Genomic DNA, 27,782 nt, shown 5'->3' on the forward strand with positions numbered 1-27,782 from the left:
ACCCTGAAGGCCGTGAATGTTATTTGGGTTGTAGAATGCACTGATTAGCGGCTAAGTACCCTATTATCAGTAGACTCACCACAATGTCTTCCTTGGGGTTGAAGAAGTGTGAGTCATGCCGCGAGGCTATGCCGGCCTCTGATGGGCATAGTAAGTGCATTCGCTGCCTGGGGAGTCCCATGTTAGCCAGAAGTGTTCGCACTGCACTAAGCTTACAGCCAGGGCCAGGAAGGACAGAGAGATGAGGCTCAAAATGATCTTGTTTGACAAGGCCCTTCAGCCTGAGCCGCCAGAGAAGCCTCACACAGAAGGGCCCTCTGGGTCGCATAAAAGGAAGGAGGCTTCTTTGACCCCCTCTGTGCAAAAGAAGAGGAAACTCTCCCCGGCTCGATCCTTGCGGGCGGTTTCAGTGAGCAGGACGAGCAGAACGCGGAGCCCTGAGCCGCAGGCTGATGAAAGCGGCAGTGCAGCCGGGGCTGGGCCTCCGGCTATTCAGCAGTTGGCACTGAGGGTGCCGCGGGCGCCAGTGCAGCAAGCAGCGGAATCGGTGGCACCGCCTCATGTGGCACCAGCTTTCACGGCGCCACCGGAGGAAACTACCCGCACAGCACCACTTATGACGGTACCGAGCGTGGCACCGACTGCGGGGCCGAGATCCCTGGCATGGGAGGGGGCAGCGCCCACCCTGCAGCGGCAGGGGAAAGCTAGAGCCAAAACCCAGCACCTCAGTCGATCTCCAGGCAGGGCTGTAATGCCGTCATCACCCAGCCCCCCCAGATACACACACTGCATCGCAGGGCAGCAACTCTACCGGCCTATTTTGGACCTCCCTCTCCATTCCTCCAACCACCTTCGCCTTGGCTCAGGCCATCTTCACCTTTTTTGGGCATGGATCCCTATGAGTACTATCACATACCAGCTTCACCATTATCAGTGTTGTCACAGAGATCCCGCTCTCCCAGACATCATGGGTACACACTCCGATTGTGGTCCAGGTCTCCATCACCGGGCCCTTGTCCATGGTGTTATGGCCATCATCATACTGAACACCGACATCGGAGGTCTAGATCCAGGGGCAGACCCCCTCCCACTCCTCGCCAGTACGCCCGTGTACACTCTCACTCTGGGAGAGGAACGCAGCTGTCCCAGGGGGAATTTGGTCCGGAGTCCCGAGACTTCCCTTCACAGCCCATGAGGGAGCAAGCATACCAGCGAACTCGGGAGCCAGAGGAGTTGGGGGAGGTTTATCCTAGCGGCTCCTCCTCATCCTCCCCAGATGAGGCAATTGTCCCCAGGGATCTCCCCCCTCCGGATGACCTTAAACAATTCCAAGAGCTGTTCAAAAGAGTAGCATACATGCAGGACATTCAAATAGCAGAGGTGCAGGAGAAGCATCATAAACTCCTGAAAAATTTGAGACCTCCGGCTTCATCTAAAATCGCTATTCCACTGGACGAAGCCATTATGGAGTCAGCCACTAACATATGGCAGACTCCGACCTCTATTCTGCCTACGAATAAAAGGGCAGATAAGAAATACTTCGTCCCAGCCAAGGGCATGGAATTCCTGTTTAGCCACCCACAGCCCAATTCTTTGGTGGTGGAATCATCCCAGCAGAGGTCGAAGGCGCCTCAGTACAAATCAGGGGGGTCAGATAAAGATGCTAAGAAATTAGAGCTGTTTGGCAGGAAGGTCTACTCCTCCTCTACCTTATTACTAAGAATGGCAAACTACGCGGCACATTTATCAAAGCATAACTTTGACAACTACTCTAGACCTACCTCTCTCATGGATTCCCTCCCAGAGGACAAGAAGCCGGTGTTAAAGGCGATCGTCCAGGAGGGCTACGCAGCCTCGCGAACGGGAGTTCAGATTGCCCTGGACATGGTGGACGCAGCGGCATGCTCAACAGCCGCAGCAGTGGTAATGCGCAGGGAGTCCTGGCTCCAGACGTCTGGTATCCCCAGAGATCTACAGGCGAAGATTGTGGATCTTCCCTTCGACAAGCAAAAGCTGTTTGCAGAATCAACCGACTCTGTCCTACAGTGGGGAATCTAGCAAAGATTTGAGGGCCACACTTAAGACCTTGGGTATCTACACTCCTCCATACAAGAAAAAGAAATTCTATCCTCAAAGGCGCTATGCTTACCAACCACAACACGCACAATATCAGCGAGGCTATGACCAAGGGCGCCATAAACAGCAGCAACAGTACAAGGCCCCCAGGCGACATTCTCAACAAAGTCGCACAACCTCAGGGCAAGCCCAGAGGCAGCAAGTTTGACAGGTATGTTGAGGACTGCACTATCAACACCATCGCTCAATGCCACTCTCACCTCATGTTCCATCATCACCTCAAACTGTTCCACTCCCCATGGCAAAAGATCACAACAGACAAATGGGTGCTGGAAATTATAGCCACGGGTTACACGATCCCCTTCCAGTCACTACCACTGACGAAACCTCCCACCTGGCCTCTTCTCAGGGACCCTTCTCACGAGGCAAGGCTGAAGCAGGAGGTAGATCACCTCATGTTCATAGGGGCGGTGGAAAGAGTGCCAGAACAATTCCAAGGGAAAGGTTTTTACTCACAATACTTGCTAACAGAAGAAAACAGGAGGCTGGAGGCCGATTTTGGACCTTCAGGGCCTCAACAGATACTTGCACAAGCAGCGCTTCCAGATGATTACAGTTGCCTCCATACTTATGGCACTGGACGATGGAGACTGGTTTGCAGCCCTCGACTTACAAGACACTTACTTTCATATAACAATCCACCCGGCACATAGATGCTTCCTCCGCTTCACGGTCGCTGGGGAACATTTCCAATACAGGGTTCTTCCGTTCGGCCTATCGTCAGCACCCAGAGTCTTTACCAAAACCCTGGCAGTGATATCAGCTTACCTGCACAGGAAGGGCATGTTTATTTTTCCATACCTGGACGACTGCCTACTGAAAGGGGCCTCAAAGGCAGAGGTCCTACGCATGATACGCGTTACTGCAAACACATTTACTTCGCTGGGCCTAGTTATCAACCTTGCAAAGTCAAAGACCGAACCCATGCAAGATATAGAGTTCATAGGGGCGCGCATAAACTCTGTCGCATCGAGAGTATACCTGCCCAATGCCCGCTTCTGCACCATCAAATCCTTGGTGCAAGTCATGATGTACAGCCCTGCGGTGCCGATCCTAACATGCCTGCAACTGTTGGGGCACATGCCGGCCGCCACGTTTGTGGTACAGAATGCCAGGTTACACATGCGAAGCCTGCAGCATTGGCTGGCGAGCGTTTACAGACTGGCAGCCCATACCGTTCACAGGGTAGTATCGCCCACGATGGAGGTACGGAAGTCGCTCGCGTGGTGGGCAGATCCCAAGAACCTGCTAGTGGGAGTGCCCTTCCACAGATTTCTATTTTTCTCACAACCGACGGCTCCCACATAGGATGGGGAGCGCACATTGGCAGCAAGGTGATGCAAGGGCTATGGTCCCCCGCTGTAGCCAGACAGAGTCTCCCCCTTACAAGCCAGCTTGCTCGTTGCCCCCCCCGCCCCACTGAGGAGCACACAGGGCACGGAAATGGCTGCTGACAGCACAGTCTTTGATGCCCTCATTGAGGCCCAGATATGCTGGCTTATCGTGACCCTGAGAAGCAGAAAGTACAGCTAGAAGGCTAACAGGCCAGACTGTCAACATGAGAGGGGGGGTGGACCCTCAAGAAATCACCCCAGCTGGCATTGATCAATATGATGCGCACACACAAATCACCCAGAAGGGGACGTGCCCCGCCCGCACAAAAGAATGTCCTGTACTCCTAAATTGTTTATCTCTTGTCTTACAAGTGCAAACTAAGTAGAAATGCCCTTGTAACAAACTGGAGTCACAAAGACAGACCAGTATGATCTGGCACCATAGATAAGAAAGAGAATACGTAACCCAAAAGGGGTATAAAAGATGGGTCCAGCAGAACTCTAACTTTGAGTGCATTCCACCAACTTCCTGCTGGTCAGGTCAGGTGATTGCCTCCCGAGGTCCACAACTGGGGACGCCCAACGTCGTATTCGTCTTTCCGCGGAATTGAGTGACTGATCCGGCTTGGCTACGCTGGTATCGACAGACGCAGAGAGGGTAAGATACACCCATGCTAGGTCTCTGACTTTTTTTGTGCACAGCTAAAGAATTAGAGCTCTGTAACTAGATGTCATTGTGCCAAGATATTATTGTGTTAGATGATAACAGATATCTTTGTATTGGATTGTAACGTAACTTGTTAACACCTGTACTTTGCTAGCATATAAGAAGTAAACAATAGCCTTTTGTAACCGCACGCTTATAACTGTAGCTTAATAAACTTGTAACTAGTTAAGATCCAAGCCTACCTATTTTGTTAACCCTTTTGTCACTGCAACACAGCCGGCACAACAAAAGAACTTTAACCGTTTGGTTACTACAGCCTGGCCGTGGGTGAGTGTGCTAGGAGCTGCCTGCTCTAACAGTAAAAAACTGGGTTGCTTAGGACCCAGGGGAGTACCTCACCGCACATTACCTGGCCACCGGCTAACACCCGCGGAACAGACACTGCACATAAACATACTGGAGCTCAGAGCAGTGTTCAGTGCATGCAGACATTTTCGGAAATACCTGCATGGCAAAGTAGTCGGGATCAATACCGACAACATCTCCACCATGTTCTACATCAATCGACAAGGAGGGGCATGGTCCCGTGCGCTATGTGCAGAAGCGGTCTGCTTGTGGAATTGGTGTATTGCCAACAACATAACGTTGAAAGCCTTGTACTTGCTGGGTGCCCACAACATGAAGGCAGATCAACTGAGCAGGCACTTTGCACTCACGCATGAATGGCAGATCCGCTCCGACCTGCTGCGATGCACATTTCGCACCTGGGGGTTTCCCCAAGTTGATTTGTTTGCCACCCAGCAGAACAAGAAATGCTCTCAGTACTGCTCCAGAGCAGGAATAGGGCGGAGGTCCCTGGGGGACACCTTCATGATTTCATGGAAGGGCCCTCTACTCTATGCATTTCCCCCCACAACACTTATCCACAAGGTTCTGCAGAAAGCCAGAAGGGAGAGAGCTCACATAATACTCATAGTTCCAACTTGGGACCGACAACAATGGTTTCCCCTGCTTCTGCGCATGAGGGATCGTCCACCACTCCCCCTACCGGTAGCGCCGGACTTACTCACACAGGCTCAGGGGTCCATAGTGCACCCGCACCCTCAGGGACTCCCCGCCTACAAGCATGATTAATCCATGGCTCAGCGCCTTAGAGAGCACGTGTACGGAGGGAGTAAGACAAGTCTTAGTGTAGCCGAAGGACCTCCACCAGGAGGACTTACGAACAGAAATGGACACGCTTTACCGCCTGGTGCTCTGCCAAACAGTTAGCTCCTCTGGACGTCCCTATAACTGTAGTTTTAGAATACCTCCTGGACCTCAAATGAGATGGGCTCTCTCTATCCTCGCTAAAAGTCCACCTCACAGCTATATCATCTTTTTGGCACAAAGAAAGGGCCCACCGTATTCGCCCATCCTATTGTCACAAGGTTCTTGAAGGGGCTGGTAAACCTGTACCCTCCTCGAAAACCGCTACCACCATCGTGGAGTTTGGACTTGGTACTCCACACACTATTGGGACCACCCTTCGAACCATTAGCCACGGTACCTCTCCAACTGCTTACCATGAAAATGACCTTCCTTCTTGCGATTACATCAGCCTGCAGGGTGAGCGAGCTCGCAGCAGTGATGGCAACACCGCCCTGCACAGTATTCTCAAAGGAGGCGGTGATCTTACGATTACACCTAGCCTTCGTTCCGAAAGTTTCCTCGGAGTTCCACATTAACGAACCAATAGTATTACCCTCGTTTTACCCAAAGCCTCACAGCTCCAGCAAGGAGGCGCGCGTTGGCCTTTTACATAGGCAGAACTAAGCCCTTCTGGAAAACGGACAGTCTTCTGGTGTCTCTTGCTCCCAGGTCGAAAGGGGAGGGCCTCTCTTCCCAGAGAATTTCAAATCACATTGTCCTGTATAAAACTGTGCTACGAGCTTCGAAGACCCCTTTGCTAGCCCCACCCAGGACTCACTCCACTAGAGCAGCGGCGGCATCAACGGCCTTCTTCAAGGAAATCAAGTCGCCTCTCTGCAAATGTCTCAACGCGGTCATCCTACGACACCTTCGCCAAGCATTATGCCCTGCATCGGGTGTTCGATGAGGATACCCGTCTGTCGACAGCAGTCCTCTCAAGGGCAAGCTGCACATGAATCGAGTACTCACCTCCTTACTTGGGGTTACTGCTGGGTAGTCACCTACTGTGGAGCACCCACGGGGACCACTCGAAGAAGAAAGAGAAGTTACTCACTTGTAGTAACAATGGTTCTTCGAGATGTGTCCCCGTGGGTGCTCCACTACCCGCCCATCCTCCCCGCTTTGGATCTCTGTCTGGTGTTTTTCAGGAGCATCTGAGACAGTTGGTCAAGGAACTGGCAGGGACCGGATCGCGCACATGACCAAGGGCGTGCGCAAGGGAGCGGCGCGCATCAGCGCATGCGTGATCCAGTGGAAACTGCTAGAAGAATTCTGATCTGCGGTGCCAGGCGAGCCCGACACCTACTGTGGAGCACCCATGGGGACACATCTTGAAGAACCATCGTTACTACAAGTGAGTAACTTCTTTTCCCTGCATTGCCCACACTGTGCCTGAGGTCTGAGTTACAACCCAGGATGCCCAGTGACAGTCCATGTTCCCTCTACCTTTTCTCCACTCATAGGCTGAATGAATTTTGTTAAATGTACCACTATTGCAGCAGAGCAACGAAGGGTCCTGTGGCACCTTATAGACTAACAGAAAAGTTTAGAGCATGAGCTTTCGTGAGTTAACTCACTTCCTTCAGATGATTTAACACGGCTACCCGTCTGATACTTGACTATTGCAGCAATAAGCAACACATCACCTTCATAGTGGCAGGGACAGGGCCACCAGTTTTGAGTGTGGGAGGGGACTCAGGCCTGGAGTGCAAGTGTTTGATGGCTCCAGCTGGTTGGTATGAACCCTATGGTGGGCCTGGAGCTGACAGGGGTTTGGTGTACAGGCTGTCCTAGGGAGACAGGCTTACCTCTACCCCTGCAGTAGCCTAGGTCCAAGTGAGAGGCACAAGTTGGGGAAGGGTGGCTTGTCTCCTAGCCTGGGCAGGTCAAGTGTAGGCTTGTTGGGAAGCCATGAATGATATTACTTTCCCCAGCATTAAAGCCACTTGGTCTTACCCCCAAGCCTCTAAGATGCTATGGGACTGCTTAATTTTGGAGTAAGCTGCACTGAAACACCTTTTTTTTGAGAAAGCAAGTACAGAATAGGGTTCCCTTGGAAAAGTTGAGTTATGCTGAAGTAAAATAGGGAATAGAGTGATGGCATCACATCCTTATGGTTTGTGGACATAATGTTCCAAATAAAAGGCATATATTATGTAATAAAATCACAATTGGTAGCAACTGGCACTTCTAGCTTTCTCTTACTGCAAATTTCTGTATTGTATACTTGAGTGATAGTTAACTATTAAAGAAACCATAAGGATTAAACTTTTTTCAGCTTGGAAATTTGTCAAATCACACACTAAAAAGTAGCACCTTGAGTGATGCATTGCAAAGTAAATTATTTAAGTTACTAACCAGTTAATCCACTCACCCATATCCACATCTTCTCCCAATAAGCAGATTCTTTTATTTCATTCTTGCAGCTAGGCCCTGCATCCTCCTCTTGCACTGCTTACACTTGGACATTTTCTTCTTCCCCCAGGGAATGAATTTCAGAATATTCCCAAATAAGGTCTCATGCCCAAAATCCATGATAGTTTGAGGCAAGAGTGTGGAGGAATATAGGAAACTCTGTGTGTGCTCAATATGCTCCTTTTCTGTCTAGTCCACGCCACTGTTCCCTTCTATGCTGCCTCCATCCTTTTTATATTGCCTGACCTAACTCCTCTGCTGTGCTTGGCCAAGGTTCACCAGAACAAAACCGAGCAATTCTATCCAGCTCATCTTTTTGCACATTAATTTTTAGTCTAAAAAACTGAAAGCCCCAAAACTTTCAAGAAGCAAGAGCTAGAAGTTAGGCTGGACAGACTAGGGCCATTAATACATTTGAGACTAAGTGCACGTGCAGCATGTTTCTGATGAGATATAATTCTTACTTATTTTTAAATGAGAAATCTAGTATTTTGCTTTTAAAAATAAAATCTGATTTAAATAAAAATCAGATTTGATTTTTAAAACAGACTTATCCACCCTGCTGATCACTGTATAACCAAAAGCTATTCTGAGTGGGTTAGATTTTTGCATCTGCCAGCTTTGTCCCCCTTTAAGGAATGAACAGAATAAAACCAGTATCTTCAGCATATGCAATTGATGGTAGATTCTTCAAGGTATTCACCATAGTAAGTCTGGTAGGGTTGTTAGCTTGTCAGTGATGCTTTCACAGCTGAAATACCCAATGCCCATTCAAAAAATCCCATTAACATCTGCCTTCAGGTGTCTGCAGCCATGCAGATATTAATGGAACGTTAGAGTAACTAGCACATCGGAAATGTGTGATGTATCACTGGAGGTGAAGAAAGCGTTCTGAAAGTTAGTGTTCTGCTTACAGGGACGTTGTCACTGAAACATGCTGGTGGTATGCAGATCAAGCAATGTGTGCAGTTCACTGCTTCTATATAACTGTACTATTGACCTGACATCTCCCTTATCTTCCTTTTTAAAAAGGAGTGTTTAGTCAATTTCAACTTGTCCCACTCAATTTTAGATTTGTATTCTTGTTTGATTGTGATTTATACAGAGGATCTGCAAACAGATAGTAAAAAATGGTTTCTTACTAGGTTAGCATCATTCATTATTAAAGACTTGGGTAAAGTTTCATCATCATTCTTCATTACCTGAAAATTTAAAAGCATTAATGGAAGTAATTCTCTAGAACAAGTCATGGCAAGAAAATTGCTTTTAGAAATGAAGTAAAGAACCACAAATCACGTTACAGAATTTTATTTCATGCTGGATGGCTCATTATTACATTACTACATATAACTAGAACCACCTAAAAACCACATTCCATTCTCCCTCAAACTATCAATATCATCTTTCAAGTACACCATGCCTCAGAGGTTAAAACTAACACTGAAGACTAGATTAAAGACATGAAATCTTACTACATTGTCTTGTTACTCTGTGCACAGGACCGCAACACCACGTTCATAGAAACTGCGAGGATCTTCCTTGGTGGCTATTTCAAAGTCAACCGTGAAGATCAGATCAGCACGGGTGAAGTTCAGATAAACTGGTAATGTAACCTGGAAAGGAAGTCAGGCATTTATTTAAGTAGGGATAAGACAGCTGCATGCAACCTAGGAGAGTTAAGGGGAAAGAGAACAAGATCTCCAATCCTAGAAATTATGTAGAGATGTTCCACATGAGATTCTGCCCAGCCTTCCGAAACCAAGAACTAATATACTCCCAAGAAAGAACTCTCAAATCAGTCAGGCTAAAGTGAACTTTTTGTAATACATGTCCAAGGTTTTTTCCAGACTTCTCCATTCCAGGACCCAATGCTACAAGAGTTCAAATGTCTTGATACCTACTGCTATAAAGCAAGAGGACACTAGCAATACTAGAAATGTTTGCAAGGCTCTGAGGAACTTTTACTCCCCCAGCTCAAAACTCACATTGGAAAGGAACATCTGTAGTACTACTGAAATGGAAACAGGTATGGCCTGCCCTATTTTTATTCAAAGGCACCAGGGAAAGTAGGCACTCCAGTAGAAACTGGAGACACTGCTGCAAGGAGTGAACAAAACATCTATCTTCATATTACTTACCACATTGGCCTTTTTGTCAGCATTTGTCTGCTTGATCCAGCGAAGCTGTGTTATGGGCAATACAGTTGATATAGCATTTGAAAGGGACAGTTTGTTGTTACTGCATGTAGCTCCCTGAAGCTTCAAACCTGTAAGTTAAGTATGAAACATTGAGGTGTTTCCTGAAAGTGAAGTGTATGCACATTTAAAAGAAGTTTCCTTTTCCACTGCATTTTCAAAGTCCAGAGGTAGTACCATCTAAACTGTAGTAATTGATAGTCAGACCTATTGGTAAAACACGAAACAATTTATACAGAATATACTCCAGAAAAGGTAACAGTGAAAGCTATAAAAAATGAAAAAACAAAGCCACAGGAATGCTACCTAACATGTTGGTTAATGTTTTTGCACTACTGCTGACAATATTAATTCAAATGGCTTCTCAAAAACACTATGCACTAGCATGGCTAAGTTCTGTTGCCAGGTTTTTTAGATATCCAATGCAGACACCCCACAGAAATTAACTTCCAAATGTTACTTCTAGTGCAACTGCCTAAAATGTCAAATTTTTATTGTAATTGTTAACTTCCGTGGTGATAAATACCTAACATGCTCTGTACCAGCGTTTTTATAGAAGATAAATTCCCAGAGTTATAGACTAATAGCACCTATTTTCTTCTTTACCACTATGTAAAAAGTACACCAGCTAACCTGTTACTCCAAAACTGCAAGCATCCAGGACTGCATTCTGAGTAGTTGTAACATTGACTTCTAGGCAAAGTTCTTCTAGGGACCAGCTGTTTGCTTGAGCCACATATTGTCTTGTAGCAGTAATATAAGCCTCAGGTACGAACAGGCCACCCAAGCACACATGGATGTTCTATTTAAAAAAAAAAAAAGTATGTTTGACATTTCCACAGCCACAGCACTTGGCTGGCTTCAACACCTATTGAAACAGTTCCAAATAAAACAAAACAGTGACCATCTTGCAAACAATGGCATGTTTCCTCAGGATGAAGATCTCTTTGGTAAATTGCTTCCTACTAGCCTATTTGCAATTTTATGAATCCTGAGGTTCTTTTGTTGGAAAGAATTCATTTTGGAAGAATTCTTGTTTGTACATAGCCCTATTGTACATGTCTAAGTAGAAGTAGAAAAATATACATTTCCTAATGTGTCAACATCTCATCTGCCCTCAAGGCTGTGCTAAAAAGGTATTTTCTTTCAGTGAATGCAGTGTATTCCATGCATGTGTCCAATGCACCACAGAACTTAGCCTAGCAGTGTCTAAAGGGGCGGACTGTGTGGTACCTTCCCAGGTACTTAACAGTAGCACTCCTCTGATCAACGGTTCCCCCTGTTTCTTCATTGCCCTGGCTTAAGTTGGAGCAGTATCTGTTTCCTGAGCGTTTTTAATTCGAAAGGAAGTAATTTGATTTTGCCTAGTGTTGATCTTAAAGTTACAGTAACTGGCTCCCTTGTGATACTCTCACCAGCTTTCAAACACTATTCACAATGTGGGCGGGAGGGGATGGGGGGACAACTTCACATGAAGTGCTTGAGTTTCAGTGAGGGGATGCATTGATGAATGGTGCTATATCCACAGTTTAAAAACACGCACAATGAGCATCTTCATACATTGGATGTCTGAGGTTTAGCCTTCTACAGAAGAAACTAAACCTTTCCTTTCTTCATTTTGTTTTGTATGGAACCTGAATGAAGAGGCAAGCAGGTTCTTCAGAGATGATCAAGGTGGATAACCTTCTGTATCATGACAGCATATGAAACATCTCAAATCACAATTCCTGAAAGGGTGTGGGCAACAATGATGGGGTTCCCAAGTGATGGTCCTCTATTAGGAATTTACAGAGCTACCACTGGATCATGGATACATATGTTTAAAACCATTAAGACTTTAATGCTAAATCCAAATCAAATGAAAATTTCGGCAAGGTAATCCTTAAACATACAAGTGCTATCTCCTGCAAAAGCTTCTTAAGTCACCTACATGGAATGCAGAGCTGCAGCTACTTGAAGAAATTACAGCACAAGCAAATACATTTCTATTCTTTGGTATGCAGTGCAGATATGTATTGTGTAACTGACCCTCCACCACCTCTTCGTTGCTCGTGCACTTGACATTTGGTGCAAAAGAAATGAGGGAGTTAGGAGGAGTGCACCAACCATATACTGCCAACATAAAGGCTAGGTCACAGGGCACAAGTGTTGCCCTAGTCAAAATGCTCTGGCACAGGTGCTACATGTACATGGAATACATGACAGTATCATATCTTGAAGAACAGTTTCGGAACAGTAAGTAAATTGTTTTTTGGTCATGGCATTGTGTGCATGAGCAATAGATTTAGGAACACCATAATAGACAAGCACTTCTTTCTGATGAGCTCTTCAGCTAAAGCTTTCCTATGCTCTTTACACTAGTAGTTAGATGTAAGCAATTAAAAACTCATGTAGCCTTTACTTCTCAGAATTTCAGAAAAGCCTTTTATGAGAAAAGTAAATACTGCACAAGTTAACATACCTTTAGTTCTTTTGCTCCACCAGAAGCAGCTGCCTGGGAAATATTCTGCAGTTGTTTAATTCGTTCACTGAAGTCAGACACCCACTGAATAACAGTCATGCCAGCAGGAACAGTGTAGTGAGACCAGCTACGAGGCAGAATACCTAGAGAAGATTTATCCAAGGTAAAAGCTCTGTGTGTACAAATTGGATTACACACTATTTCCAAAGGCAATTTTACCTTTTAATATGGGAGCCACTTTACTACTGTTTTACTCCAGTTTTTTTTTTTTTTTTTTTAAATTAAATACCACCAAGTACAATCGGGATCCTAATCTAACTGCAACTAGGGCAGCAGTGTCCAATACGTTCTCTGTTTGCCGTGTGGCAAACAAGGCATTGCAGCATGGTGAAGTGCAGCTCAGGAGAGCTGCAAACGTGGAACACCTCTCCAGACACTCTGCACACATGCCTCACCACGTGGTGGGACAGTCTGTGGTGGCAGCAGGGGAGGTAGCTCCTCTGGCCCCAGCAGGCTGTAGCCACATTCCAGCAGCTCCAACGGCAAAGAAGCTTGGACAGCGCCACTTCAGCCTGGGGCACCTTCTGTGAGTAGTCTGGGTTGTGTGAGTGCCTGGACTAAGGGGCCAGAGAGTGCATGGCATGTGGCCATCTCTTCCATTCCTTCTGGAAACTGCTGGACTAGGGAGTACAAGTATAGCAAAATGAAAGGCCACTAGAGTTTAATGACATTATTAGAAAGCTAGGTAGCTTTCTAAAGTATGTTTTGCAGATCAGTATTTTACACAGAAATCACTGTCTGAAGTACAACTTACTAAAAAATTCTGAAAGACATGTAAGTTCAGTAACAGACAGCAAAATATAGTTCAGCTAATTTTAAGCTTTTTACAACATGGAAAAAAGAGTTTAAGGAGTTATTGCACAGGGTACGACTTTAGCCTCATTTACAAGACAAAATATTTTATTAATTCACAATACAACAGTGCTGCTTAAATTGGTATCTCAACCCCCAGTATACTCCATTGCATTGGTGTAATGTGTACTATAGAAAATAAAGCCAGGCTAACTTCTGGAGTTCCTCTGATAATGTTATTACAAGTGAATACTTAAAACCGAAAGGTTTTGATCGAAGCTGGTTTACAGTCAGCACTAGGCTCCAGCAGTTTGGTTTAAAAATTTGTTTTTGTGCTGAGTTTAATAAAATCTGTTTTAGTGCAGCCAACTCAACTTTTTTCCAAGTTGCAAAATAGAAACTTATCTTCAGGTTCTGGAAACAGTAACATGCATATTTTGCTTTTCATTTGGACATTTTCTAGCAACACAGATGGCGCACAAGGCTAAAAACCAGAATGCATGTCAAACCCAAAGGCAAAAAGCCTAAACTGGATTTTTTCAAGCAAATCTCATGCTATTTGAATGCTTAAGTTGATACTGCAGCTCATGTGTCACACACAGAACAAGCCAGGCAAGAACAGTGGGGTTTCTCTTAAACAGTACTGGACATGAGAACACATCAACTGATGTAATAGGATTACTGGGAGAGCATTCTAAAAAGAGATGTTAGTTCAAACAAGCTTACCTTTAACCAATTCGTTTATAAGTGTACGCAAGTAGTTGGTCTGTTTCTTCTTGCCTTCGCAGACCTGAACCACATCTGCAAGATCCTGCCGGACATCCTGAAGTAATTTGGCTCCCATTTTTACCTCTCTCTCAAAGAATCGGAACAACGGATCCTTATTTAAGCATGAAAAATGAGGGAACAAGATGAGCATCTTTGGCTGGCCAAAATTAATTTAGCCCCACAAAACTGAAGGGCACTAGTTAGCTGCCCCTACGCATCATCAACAAATTTAAAGGTCTCACCTTAATGTGTTTTTTACATGAAGGTATCTCCAATATAGTTATTTCCTCCACCCACCCTGAAGATGTAGCTGTCTCTCAGATGATAATTTAGGGAATAAAGTTTTTGCTTTGATTCCTCTCCTGACCCTAGCTGCAGACTGGAACAGCATGCAAACTGCCTGCTGTAATCTGGTCTGACCCCTATGAGTTCCTGTTGTTTCTGTATCTGTGGCCACAGCCTGATCTAAATAGAGAAGTTTAATATGTAATCCATATCTGAATTACTCAACCTAGAAACAGACTTTGCATAAGCATGCTTGATTGCAATACAATCTGTCTCACACTAGTTTTCAGCTTTATGTCTTTCAAAACAGCAGAAGCCCACATCTCTTTCCAACAAGGATGGACCAGCGATACCACCTTTGGGAACAACACACACTGTTCAGTTCACTGGACAGATCAGACACTGTGAATGATACTGCACCCCCATCTTATGAAGGGAGAGACTAGAAACACTCTTCTACATGCTTCCTCCCCAACCAAAGACAGTTTTACTCAGTCAGTTTCTCAAAGGGTTTGTGTAGACTACCACCCTCCTTCGAAGGAAGGATCGTAATTAGGGTGTTGAGAGTTTACTAATGAAGGGCTGCACTGCATACGCAAACACTTTATTAAACAAAATATCCCCCCATGGCAACTTCGAAGTTTAAAACTTCGAAGTACTGGCATGTGTCTAGCCGCAGCTCACCCGCTGATACTTCTAAGGGAAGTTGCCCCGGCACTTCGGAGTAAAGGAAGATGGTAGTGTAGACACAGCCAAAGTGAATTACAGTGAAGAAAAGGAAACAAACAAACAAACAAACAAACAAACAAACAAACAAACAAACAAACAAACAAACAAACAAACAAACAAACAAACAAACAAACAAACAGTCTTGTTTTAAAGTTTGCTATACTACTTGTATCTATAGAGACCATTAGAGGCTGTGAACTGAAAAGGATACCTCACCCACATTTGCATACTCTCCAATTCTTTTACAGACAAAAATATGCACTTGGCAATCTTAACCATTACCTTAATATTTTCCACTGTTCGTTTAAGATGATTTAGAGTTTGTGGGATAAGATGAAGCCAGTTGGAGGCTGTGGTGTGCAGTGTCCTCATCCATGATGGACGCCCATCTGACGTTGAATCTGTTCTTGTCTTCTTCTCAGTTTCTGCATAGGCCAGGTCATCCTCATCCTCTAGCATCTGCATTTTCAGCATTTTACTGATCATATCAATACCTGAACAAAAGAAAAGGAAGCAAAGCCAAAAAAGGGTTGGGACATGAGTACAAGTTTTAAAGATGCATTAACGGATTACATTAACACTACTGTGATTGCCACTTATTTAAAAATAATTCTTAAGTATATTAAATATGCATAACCTTCCTTTGGACTACCACTAAAAGTTAGTCTCACTTGTGCAGTATCCTCTTACCAAACGATGAAATTCTATGCAAATTACTTTCAATCTTAAGAATTCACACATTTTTTCCACTCATTTGTGAAGGCTCAGATACATTTATATTTTTGACTTGCACTAAATCTCATTGTCATCTATTTTGAGCATTTTTTAAAAAACAAAATAACCATTTCCATAACCAGTATGCACACAAGCAAGTCCAATACAAATTTTTACCTTGTGTGGTTAGAAGCACTTTCTCTGCATTGTTTGGTAAACCGAGCCATGATGGGGTTTGGGTGTCAGGCAGCAATTCAACCCACTGGACAAATTCTTCCCGTCTGCAGGTGAAAATTGTGGCAGTAAATTTAAGTTAGTTATCCATAATCTCATGCATTTTAATACGATATCAGGAATATTTTGCATGGTTAAGCACCAATGCAAAAAAAAAAAAAACCAAAACAAAAACCCCCACAACCAAGCAAACAAACAAAAAAACCCACTTAGAATCCAGCTTCTCAGAAGGAAAGCAACCTACTATGGCGAGGCCAAACCAGTTTGAGGAATTAAAAATACCTGATTCCATCGGGCATTTGAATATCCTTATGTCCATCAACCTTGCAAGCCAGTTTGAATTCACTATCAAAGCTCAAAGTGGTAAACAAACGTTCCAGGAAAGTGTTTAGCAAACGCTGATCAAATTCATTATCAATGCGACCTCCATAAATGGACTGTGCCATCAATGTCTTCAGAGCAGACCAAGGGATCTTATCAGGTGAAATGTTTTGGCGACCCTGACACAAAAATAATTTAATTGGAAAGTGAAGATTCCCTATAAAAATAGGGAAATCAAGTTTGGGAAATTTCATCAAAACCCAAAATCAAACAGTTTGATATTTTGTTTTGGATATTGTTTGCTTCCAGCTAATCTTGTCACTGTTTCAGATCAACCTCAATCTAAATTTTACTTTGCATTAAAAAAAAAAAAAAAAGATTTAGAGCAATTGATTAATTTACCTTTGCTGTATCATCCAGCCATGTATCTATTGTGTCACAGGCAGATCTCAGATCAGATTCACCAAATTCGTATTTCTTAGACCAGCCCAAGGGAGCATATCGCAAACGTTCTTGAATGATGGCATGGAACCAAGCAAGGAGGAAATATAAACGAGCACGTTCATTTGGAGACTGGGATGGGGGAAAAAGAAAATGTTATTTCATCACACTAAAACCAGAGAGATCAAAATTAAAATAAAAAAAAGACAGCCGGTGTATTAATGTGTTGGTGAATATCAAATGTCTAGCAAACACCAGATCTCCTAGTTTTAATGGATCAGAGGACAAAAAGCTAACAGAACACTTCCTTACATGCCATTCATGTTTTACAATCAACATAAAGTGAAAGGCTCTGAAAAGCTTGTTTTTTCAGATTAGGACCAGAAAGCAAAACATTAGTTTAATGTATGATAGAGCAACCAAAAACTGTGAAGTTAAAAAGGAACCGTCATAAAAACAGTTTTAAATTGCTGAGTTCCACACAACTACCCTGAAAACAAATGCCTCACCTTGCATATTCTAGAAACAGGAATACTACTGAATGTCCTCAGCATGTTTGCCTTTACACCAGGAGGAGGTTCAAACACAAAGATCCGACCAGCACGTAGCAAATTCACTGGCACCTAGGACACAAAAGCATCAAAACAAATTAGTCTAAAGAATGCTCTCTTCTACAAAGAATGTGGTATTTTAAACAAATCTGTTAGTCTAAACTAAGTTATTTATTGTAACCAAGTACCTCCACCCTTGCAATCAGATGAAAAACTACCAGAAGTAAGGACTTACATTAAAATCATATTTTAACACAAATTATGTACTAATGGCCAACTCTTACTTTCTACTAAGAAAAGGGAAGGGATGATGCAGGCAGTCATTTCTTCCCCTCACAAGGAAGGAGATAGGACATTTACAAAGCACTTGACATTACTAGGAATGTGATGTGTAATACCCTAGAAAACACCAGGGAGGCTTTTGTGAAATGTCCCTGCTCCTGCAGATGCACACTTTCCCCTCTGCCAAGCTAAGGCAATCCTGGGGAACGCTGTCCTGGTTGCTAGGACTCCTGGAACAGTGGACACTAGAACAGCACTACACACCATTACTTGTGTCAGATTAAACCAGACTTGGTTTCAGTTACCTTGGGATTTATCTCCATTGTAAGGAAAAGTCTGAAGCAAGCATGAGGTTGTAAAGAATGCAGCTTCTTCTCTAGCTGCATCAGCCAACCAGGAGCTAGATGGACATTCTTTAGCATCACCCACCTACAAGAATATGGTAAAAACATAACTAACTCACAGTAACGGACAGATAGCCACGTTAGTCTATATTCTATAGAAAAAGAAGGCAGTCCAGTAGCACTTTAAAGACTAACAAAATAATTTATTGGGTGGAGAGCTTTCGTGGGACAGACCCACTGATCTGATGGTCCATGGTCTGAAGAAGTGGTTCTATCCCATGAAAACTCACCACCCAATAAATGTTGGTCTTCAAAAGTGCTACTGGACTTTTTTTTTTTTAAATTAACTTATGTTATTCATAGTTCTACTTATATAAAAAGAGGGACTAAACATACCTGCCAGATTTCACTGCAGTGTTTATTGCCTTATCTGCTTGATTAAATCCTTCAGCAGAACCTACAAGCGGAAGGTTATCATTAACATAAACCAATTAAGTTTCTAGAGCTGTGTTTAGGCAAGATTAAAAACCCAACAATGTCATTTATGTAGTTTTAAAAAATTGTTCCAGGTATCTGTACAATTTCACCATGGGCATACACACTGATGAAAAACACTGAATCAGCAGCAAAGATTTACTAAGAAAACTGCTGCTTGAAGTACATTTAAGGATATTTACTGTGTACTTTAACAAGTCATGTCTGCTGTTTGAACTTATGGTGATAAAGCTTTAAGTTTTTAAATCTCAATGTCTGTTAAACAATTGTCTACCAGCTTGGATTTCCTTCCACTTGAAGTTTTAAGCCAACAGATACTGGTATTTGTTAAGAACATTTGTCAAAAAGCATAAAAAGTCAAGTTTTCACCAAACCTAATAACGTATTCTTACCAATAGCAATAGAAGTAATTTGTGTGTTTTGTTCAGCGGCAAGATCTTCAACATGACCACTGGCATCATAACCAGGTACAGAACACATTAGTACAGGAGTATTAGGTTTCACCTACAGTCCAGAAAGTTTAAACACAATTACTATTAGAATAAGCAATATTGATAATTATGCACCTCAAATCTTCAGGGAAAGGTTAGTTTCCTTTATCACTTATACTACTGTAATAAATGGTGTTAAGCATTGCTAGTAAGATGTTATACTAAGATTATTCCAAGGATCCTTTTTAGCTAAAATTCTGTTATCCCAGTGCTGAAGCCTATAACGCATAACCATTACCTGAAATGGAGGGAGAGCAATCTGATGTGCCACCATCACCACTGATTTATACCTCAACATGTCATGTTTTGAAGTATTTTAACTCCTGTAACTTACCTCAGTGTCTACAATGTGTGTCAGATCTAATGGCTGCTCCATAATAGACATGAAGGATTCACCAAGATTTGCTGAAACAAAGGCATGTGCCATGGCCAGCAGACGATCTGGACGGAATGCCTGGATCAAGAGTAAACGATGGATAGCCTGCCCAATAGGTGCTGAAGCAAGAAAAGGAGAGTTATGATCTGTTAAGCTTCAGGAACAATAATTTAACATTTTCATCTTTCCATCTCCATTCTTGATCTGTATTAATCAAAGAGAAGACTTTCCAAAACCGGTATAGTTTTTAAAGGCTGAGAAAGAGGGCTAAATGCAGTACCCTATATGTAAATTCACTTAGTGGTTATGACTGTTAATCTGAATCAAAACTAACTGTCCCAAGTAAGAGTTCCACGAATTGACTTAAGTACCTTGCCATCAATGTGACTATTAGGCTCATTCTTTTCATACTTAAGGGGGTAGCCATGTTAATCTGTATCTGCAAAAAACATAAGGAGTCCTGTGACCCCTTCCAGACAACAGATTTAGTTGGGCATAAGCAGAAGTGCATCAGCTGGGGTGGGACTCCCTGGCCAACATCCCAGCAGAGACAGCCACTGTGGCTTCTCAGACCCAGCAATGCCTTCTGCAGCTGGGAGTAAAAGGGTGTGTGGGCCCAGATGCTGCTGCAAGCCATGTGCATTGGTGACTCTGAGCATCCTCTCCCACTGCAGGTCAGCAGCTGCATGGGCCACAATTTTTTTTTTAAATTAAAGTTCCCAAGGGGCAGACTGGAGAGTTTCTTGGCCTGCAGTTGGGGAGGCTCTCAGGCTGTGACTTTGAAAATCCTGCTCTAAAACCTATGAAAGCATAGCCATGAAATCTAGAGATTTTAGCCAAGAAATATTCTCCTACAGCATTTGCAACTTTCAGGTCACAATATTATGTAATAGCATAAACACATGACTGAAAGAGTCTTAAGGCAAATAACTAAAACCACTAAGCTGTTATTTGTAATAGAAAATTTTTAGCATTACAGTATCCCTTGTTGAGACTTAGTCCAGATTTACTGACTGTTTAGTTATCCTTTGAAATCTACATGCCCCAGTGACAAAAGCACTATGGGAAACTAGTGTAGCTTCTTATGCCAATTCTGATCCCATATCCAAAGACTTTTACAGAAACTAAAATGTGAGCTTAAACCACTTCCTCTAGAAAAAAGGTGGTAGTAACAACTTATGGCAATTGAGATGGCTGTGTTGAAGAAATGTTCATTATAAATAGCCCATTTGAAACAAATTTTGTATGCACATGCTGCCCCATGTGCGCTTATAGACAGAATGATGAAGCAAGTGTGTCAGTTTTACATCTGCACCAATGCAGCACTTTAATTTTTGTTCTAGCCATCTACAAACATCTACACTTAAGTCTGAACTGCCTTAGTTTCAGCTAATACAGAAGCTGAGTTGAAAGGAGAATTAACAAAAGCTGTAGGAGACCAGGGAAGGTCAGGAAACTTGTAATGAGAGCACCTTTTACAGAGTACTGTTACAAAGCACTGAGTGACACCAAGTTGGCAGTGACTAAACGGCTCGGTGCCCGTTCAGTTGGTGTACAATGGGTTGTAGGACAGTTTTAGGGTATCACACTGAAAACTTGAAGCACATTTAAAATTTGCATTTAGTTACGTGGGTAAGGAAACTACATGTATGTAAGAAGTCCAATAGCAAGTAACACACATCTTTTTGTGGGCAGTCTGAAGGTGATAAGTGAAGGCAATGCCCTGTCTTAGGGCAGAGATAAGATGGCAGGGTAGAATCAGAAAAAGGCTGCACCGTCATTACTCATACTTCAATTGTGTTTGAGAGAAGACTTCCATATTCAATCTTATCAAACCAGCTGTTGTCATAACTGCTACATTCTGAGACAGATTGGCAGCAAGGCAACTGCCAGGGTAAGAGTGGTACTGAACTTACTTGCAGGCTTTTCTTCAGTCCAAATGTACGGCACAGTTTGCTCCGGTGAACTGCTATCCAACCAGATACAGAACTGCTGTATTGAAAGAAACATTAAATTATTATGCATGTCAGACTTTGGATTCCACTACAGCTTTAAGATCTTCACAGCAGGGGCTTTCTACACACACAGATATGGACCCTGCCATAAAGTCTTCATTCTGATGGGTGTTTACTGCAGCAAAAACCTTAAATCAAGATTAAAATATGCGCTACATTCTACTGAAGATATGGAGTAGTCCAATTAAGTTAAATAAAACCCAGTGCTTCAAACTATACACTAGCTTTGGGGCCAGAGGGAAGGAGAGAAGACATCCATAGTTTAGGGAAATCTAGGTTAGAATCCCTGCTCAAAGTCTTCCTGTGTAAACTTGGCAGGCCAGTTATTTTGTGGGTTAGTTCCATGTTGTCAAAGGGGAACAGGACTTCCTACCTCACTGGAGTGAGAAGTGTAGCTGTCGTGTGAGGCACTTGCAGTATTATAAAGGGGGAACCTTGTAAGTACCCAACATAGGTCTAACCTAAATTTAGTGCAGTAATAGTGCTTAACCAGGGTACTTGCCTCATCAGCTTGAACCTTAGAAACCAGGTCCTTAAATGCCGGAAGGCAGCTGAGCCTCATCATGGCTTCCATTTGTTCTGTTGTAAGCCCACTGATCTTTGGGAGAGAGGCTGTGCTGAGTACAATTTCTTTCCCTCTTAAGAAATGTTGGAATTCTGCATCATATGTAGGCTCCCTTAAAATTAAAAGTAGATTTTAGCCAAGTATCAATTTTCATTTCAATGGACGTAATGGTTGAACTCAGGCAGCAAATACAAGGCTTTCATGTACGTAAGTGAAAAAACTGAGATGCGCCTCAGAAAGCAAATATTTACCCAATGGTGCCTTTAAGTTTAATTCTGGCCAACAGCATAGCAAAGGTTATGTGATCCTGATGTAGCATGCCACGAGCTACTCTATTGAAAGCCACCTATCAAAACAAAATGTAAGCAGTTACTTGTATTATGAAGAGCCTTAATCAGATTTCCATGGGGGAAAAAACCTTTTATAAGCACACTCTATGAAAATTCTATACTGAACCTGGAAGAGGTCTTTTGTGATGATTGAGAGACGTTGGGTATGGTCTGTAATTCCCTTCAAATTTGGGTTCTCATACAGGACATTGTGATAGATATCCAAGAAAAACTGGAGGGAATACTGATATAAGAAGTGTATCTAAAGAGTGAAAACAAATGCACAGTTTAGAACACATGGCCCTACTGTTTGACAAAGACTGCGGTTAAGGCAATTTATGATGTATTTATGTAGTCATAACTGGAAATCAAACAGTATCGCGAAACTTAGAGTAATGAATATTTCAGCTGAAAAGGATTAAATTTGGGTCTTTATCTAACCTGTTTCAATGACTCCATTGTGAAGTAGATACTACTGCATGCTGTAGAAAGTGGCAGATACTGCTGAGAGACAGTCTCCACCTCCTGCATGACAATATCAGTCTCTTCTACTTTTCTGGTGACCTCTGCTGCTTCCCTCTTTAGGTTCTCCAAAGTAGTTATGATTGTGTCATCATCTAAAATGCGTCCCTTCACTTCATTGAGCGCCTGAAGCAGAGATTTTTCCAACTGCCGCAAACGCAGCTGGAATTCACCTTAGGTAAAACGAATTGAGATCTGTGATCACAAACATTGCATACACATTTTCTTCTGTAGTTTGCCATATCTGCTATTTGCTTTGAGACAAATGTTCCAAAGCATCACAATTCTCAACTATAAAAAGAACCACAATAGAAATAAGAGTGACTGTCAAGTTTAGCCAGATTTAGAAAGGAATAATTAAGACTCCTATGATTGGATTTTTCAGAAACATACCTTGAAGCTTAAGGAGGTCAGAACGTTTTTCATCCACATCTGGTCTTTCAGCTTTCAGAACTTCATTCAGACACTGACTCTGTAAACTACTGCGAGTTACTGTGAAATTGACAAATGTAACACGGGAGCAGAGATCTGGGGGAAACTCAACCTATAAAAAATAAGTATCAGGATCACTTTGTTGGTTTGCTACATGTTCTGCCCTGCTGAAAGCTAAACAAATTAAGTGTTCCTTACTGTTGGATCTCTGGTGGAGAGGAAGATGACAAAGGATGGTGACAAGTCAATATCTTGGTCTCCCAAGGTAATAAGCACTCGACCTCCCGTTCTCCGGACTTCACGATTCAGCACAGGATTTAGAACTGGGTCATAGCTCTCCACATCCTAAAGAGCAATAGTAATAAACAGCATATTAGTTAAATGGATCTGTGCTGAAACAAGTGAGAACAAAGTTTGATCTGGATCAGATTTTCATCCATTTGAAAAAAGCTGTAGTAGCAATCCACAAATTTTGGTCATGTGTGCACAAGTTATTTGTCCAACTTCATTCCCTCATACAATGAATTTCTAGGGACAAACACTATTCAGAAATTTTGGATGGCGGATGACACATGTACATAGCTTTTCTGGTTTTGATGTCTTAATGTTGTTTTGGCCATGTAGATACTGGAGTAGCACCAAAAAGGCCCAAATCAGAAATGGCATTCCCACTGCTACACATACTATACTGGAACCCTGCCTCAAACTGCCTACAATTTAAGAGCACAAGCAATACGAGGGTGATGTAGACCAACATCTTGGGAAAGTAAGTCAGTCAATCTGTGCCTTAGCTTTACCCATCTGTGCTATAGGAAAAACATGTTGAAGGTGTCAGGAGGTTATACACTAATCAAAGCTGAGGTCTTTATGAGTGTATTGATTCATTGCCTACACAAGAACTCTCATTTCTTCAGTGCCTAGAAAGTTTTTTGTTACTCTAGAAATTCTGTGCTAAGTCCCAGCAAAAGAAGATTTCAAGTGTAGTTCTAGGGAAATGTAACCACTTTTTTAAAAAATAAAGACTAACCTGGACAAGTAGAGGATTACCAAATCTCAATGCACTTTCCAAGTTCTTTCTGAATGCATCATCCAAGAAGCTAGTACGGGTGATCTTACGGTCCTTGTATTCATTCATAATGAACTCTGTGGCTTGTCCAGAGGGATCAATGATCAATGGATACCTAAGTTAGTGAAAAAATGTTTCCGTCATACAGTTGATTTAAAGATTCTGAAAACACACCATTTATTCCACTGCACTCAGGTTGACTTATCTTTTTTAGAGAATGTGGTCTCATGTAATGGAATATGGAGGATCGCTACCATCATTTGGAAAAGATCTACCTAGATACAACTATCAAATAAGGATACTCCAATGTTTCAGTCAATACAGATTAATGGCTTCAGTTTGAGCTAAACTGACATAACAGCAAATTAAATGCAGATCTTACTCTTATGTATAGCAACTTTTTATTGTATTTCTATCTTGAGTATTATGAACAGACATTTTCTTAAAGCATTTATATTCAGTTTTACACTAACGTTCCAATGAAGTTTTCCTTTTGATGGGAATATGTAAGTTTTACTGACTTCATTAGATGTTCTGTGCGTCAATCCATTGTTAAGTTTATCCCCCACATTCTGTACTTATGGTGCAAATGACACACCTATTAAACCGCTTGAGCATGATAGCATTTTCTGTGCACAGGTCATCTGCTGGCAGAGAACTTGCTTGCCAACGAAGACGCTCATCTGCATTAGAAAGGTATTCTGTCCTTGCAATGTCTGTACGGAACTGAAGAAAAATATTATTAATATTTGGCCAAAGAGTTAAAAGTCTGATCAAGTTTTATCTTTATCATTTGTGAAAGCCTTGTGATATTTCCTTTATGGTGCTGTAAGTCATTAATATATGCAGCAGTCATTATTTCAGTAATTGTGGCTCAATCTTTACCTGGATATTTGCTTGCTGCAAATGATGTGACCATGTAGTGAACAAGTTCTGTCGCATTTGCTGGTCAAAGTAACCAGCATAAGCAATAAAAGCTCCTGAAAGCAAACAGTCTCCTGCAATAGTGGACATCTGGTTCTTGAAGGTTTCACTTGTCTTCTCCCATCTTTCACGTTCAGCAGACAGACTCTTTAAGAGAGCTGTGCTACGGTTTACCTATAAAGTTAAGGAACAGTCAATATAAAATATAATTATTTAAAATGAAGGCTCCCATTATCATCTGTCCTTATTGGTTGTAAGTGTGGTAAGCTTGCCTTACACACCAGAACTTTGGACTCAAACTTCCAGAATTATGTATGTCCAGAAAACAATTAGTGCATCCCCAAGGCTGAAAGTTAAGTTGTTAGTATTTTTGGGTTGTGAATTTTACAGTTCTGGCATTGGCAAGGGATGGGAGGGTTGCAAGCCTTTTGGGAAACAGGATTAGAATTTTTAACTTTTACAAATTGGAAAACTGATCTGCATTCAGCAAGTGAAATTCTGGAATGTGGGAGGGGGTTGGGGGGACTCGAATGCACAGCTACGAAACTGGGAATAACTGACTAGGCTGAAGATGATTTGGGGGTTACAGTGGATCACAAACTCAGGCCAGATCTACACAAGGGGGCAATGTAGTGTTGGGGTAGAGAGAGGGGTCAACAGGACTTCCCTTACACTTCATTCTGGTGCAGTATCAGAATTGATCAGCCATTGATTTACCATGTCTTTACTAAACCTGCTGAATCAACCCTTGGGAGACTGATCCCTGCAGTGCCAATCTTCTGGTAAGTGTACATAAGGCCTTAGTACAAATGAACAATATTATGCAATTGCAAAAAAGACTAATATTCTGGAATGTATTAACAGGAGTGATGTAAGAAAAGACGTGGAGGTAATGGTCCCAATCTATACAGGAACCAGAATTCATCAGGATTATGGTGTCCAGTTCTGAACACCACATTCAGAAAGATGTGGACAAGTTAATGATTCTTGGTTCCCTTGGGACAAAAACATATAGAAAATCTGATATATGAGAAAAGGTTAAAAAACTTGGCATGAGAAAAGACAACTGGGAGATGAAACCTAAGTAAAGCTTCAAATATGTTAAGGGCTATTATAAAGAGGATTGAGTAATTGTTCTCCATGCTCAAAAGCAGGGTGAGAAGTGAGGGCTTAATCTACAGCAGTGGAAATGTTAGGAAGTTTTTCCTCTTATCTAGCTACAAGAATAGTTAAACACTGGAGTAGGGTACCAACAGAAGAAGTTGTAGAATTCCCATCAGTGGACATTTTTAAAAACAGCTTGGACAGACACCCATCAAGGATGATCTAGGGGTCTATTGTACCCTGCTGCAACACAGGGGGACTGGACTGGAGTAACCTTCCAGCCCTACATTTCTATGATTCCATCAGTGCAGCTCAAGGAACAAACATTTGAATGGACTGAGACATGACAGGTTCTAGAGAGTCTGAGTTGAAGGACTAATTTTGGTGTTTCTTCACTATTTGTCTGAAGAGAACATTGATATAGCCGTTACTCTGCAAGATGGTTTTAAAATATGAGAAAACGCAAGCTTAAGTCTGTTAAAGCATTAAGTAATCACAATTTCTCTGAAACACGTTGGTCAATGCTGTACGTCTCATTCTTGTAAGTGAATTTTGTGCTCGTGAAAAAGGACTCACCTTATCTATGCTAACTTCCCTTGGTTTTGAATAACATCTCACCTGCAAGCCTAGTTCTGAGCAGAAAAAATGCCAATTTAATTGGACGGCCAGCATGAGACAGTGACTGGAAGAGTAATCCTCACTCTGGTCTGTTTATCAATGATCTGCAAAGCTCTTTGTAAGAAGTCCAAAGGATGAAACATATTGAAAGGCACACTGTTGTGCAGAGAGGTCATGAAAGCACTCTGTTAGGAAAGTATACGGAATTTTGGAAAGCCATGGCCCACACCCTCGAAGAAAAAAAATAAAAAATCAGTAAAATGAACAAAATGGTACAATAAGTATTCTCACTTTTGCTTCAACAGCAGCAAGGTCCGCCTTAATTGCTTGTGCCTCCGAAATCAGCACTGCATACTCTTCCTTGTAGCGGGCAATACTGGCCTCGAGATCACGAATCATTTGTTCTACCTCATTAGCTTTCTGCTGATTGTCTTTGGCATCATCCTCCAGTTTCTGCAGTTCATTGCGAAGAGGTTCTACTCGTTTTAACATGTCCGCATAATTCAGCTGCAAAACATGTGAACAATCAGTTCTATGTACTCTCTAGAATGGAGCTTACCACGGGACCACGTAAGGTCAGCAAGCAAAATTTATGGACTCAGTGCACCCCTCATGATTTCAAGTATTCAAGCTTTTATCCTGATTTTAAAGCTCTAATTTTAAAAAAGTTTCAGAAGACTACAAATAAAAACTTATTCACTATTCTGGGTCTGCAGATAGCCTGAAACAGCCAAGAGACGTAAACTGCACTATTTAGCTCACTGAAGCGAGACTGATGCTGTTTGTGAAGCCTCCAGATTTCAAATTTCAAAGTTCAATAACTCGTTGCAGACAATTGCCTTTGATGCCAGAGCTCACTACCCTCATTCTACACTCCCTGAGAGAGACACTGTAATGAGTCTAAGGCAAAGAGGAAAGGTCACTC

At 42.5% G+C, this 27,782-nt stretch overlaps 1 protein-coding gene across 2 annotated transcripts in view; it reads right to left on the reverse strand.

Moving 5' to 3' along the window:
* Positions 1 to 9,035: 9,035 nt before the first annotated feature.
* The window catches only part of DYNC1H1 (dynein cytoplasmic 1 heavy chain 1), a 72,709-nt gene continuing 53,962 nt past the window's right edge, over positions 9,036 to 27,782 (reverse strand). The window contains exons 54-78 of one of the 2 annotated variants that reach the window (XM_074996500.1): positions 27,149 to 27,364; positions 25,097 to 25,309; positions 24,810 to 24,937; positions 24,173 to 24,326; positions 23,344 to 23,490; positions 23,107 to 23,257; positions 22,633 to 22,886; positions 22,319 to 22,453; positions 22,114 to 22,208; positions 21,800 to 21,974; positions 21,199 to 21,271; positions 19,241 to 19,401; positions 18,808 to 18,919; positions 18,317 to 18,377; positions 17,882 to 18,005; positions 17,253 to 17,366; positions 16,705 to 16,875; positions 16,264 to 16,481; positions 15,925 to 16,028; positions 15,316 to 15,527; positions 13,978 to 14,131; positions 12,400 to 12,542; positions 10,572 to 10,740; positions 9,882 to 10,009; positions 9,036 to 9,356 (exon numbers count right to left, since the gene is read on the reverse strand). In XM_074996500.1, the coding sequence (XP_074852601.1) occupies positions 9,228 to 9,356; positions 9,882 to 10,009; positions 10,572 to 10,740; positions 12,400 to 12,542; positions 13,978 to 14,131; positions 15,316 to 15,527; positions 15,925 to 16,028; positions 16,264 to 16,481; positions 16,705 to 16,875; positions 17,253 to 17,366; positions 17,882 to 18,005; positions 18,317 to 18,377; positions 18,808 to 18,919; positions 19,241 to 19,401; positions 21,199 to 21,271; positions 21,800 to 21,974; positions 22,114 to 22,208; positions 22,319 to 22,453; positions 22,633 to 22,886; positions 23,107 to 23,257; positions 23,344 to 23,490; positions 24,173 to 24,326; positions 24,810 to 24,937; positions 25,097 to 25,309; positions 27,149 to 27,364 (3,741 nt within the window). In that variant the 3' untranslated portion in view covers positions 9,036 to 9,227. Of the gene's footprint in view, positions 9,357 to 9,881; positions 10,010 to 10,571; positions 10,741 to 12,399; positions 12,543 to 13,977; positions 14,132 to 15,315; positions 15,528 to 15,924; positions 16,029 to 16,263; positions 16,482 to 16,704; positions 16,876 to 17,252; positions 17,367 to 17,881; positions 18,006 to 18,316; positions 18,378 to 18,807; positions 18,920 to 19,240; positions 19,402 to 21,198; positions 21,275 to 21,799; positions 21,975 to 22,113; positions 22,209 to 22,318; positions 22,454 to 22,632; positions 22,887 to 23,106; positions 23,258 to 23,343; positions 23,491 to 24,172; positions 24,327 to 24,809; positions 24,938 to 25,096; positions 25,310 to 27,148; positions 27,365 to 27,782 lie in introns of both variants that reach the window. The other variant, XM_074996499.1, reaches the window with a different exon arrangement.

The sequence above is a fragment of the Carettochelys insculpta genome, chromosome 6 (assembly GCF_033958435.1).
Source record: "Carettochelys insculpta isolate YL-2023 chromosome 6, ASM3395843v1, whole genome shotgun sequence".
Classification (NCBI taxonomy): Eukaryota; Metazoa; Chordata; order Testudines; family Carettochelyidae; genus Carettochelys; species Carettochelys insculpta.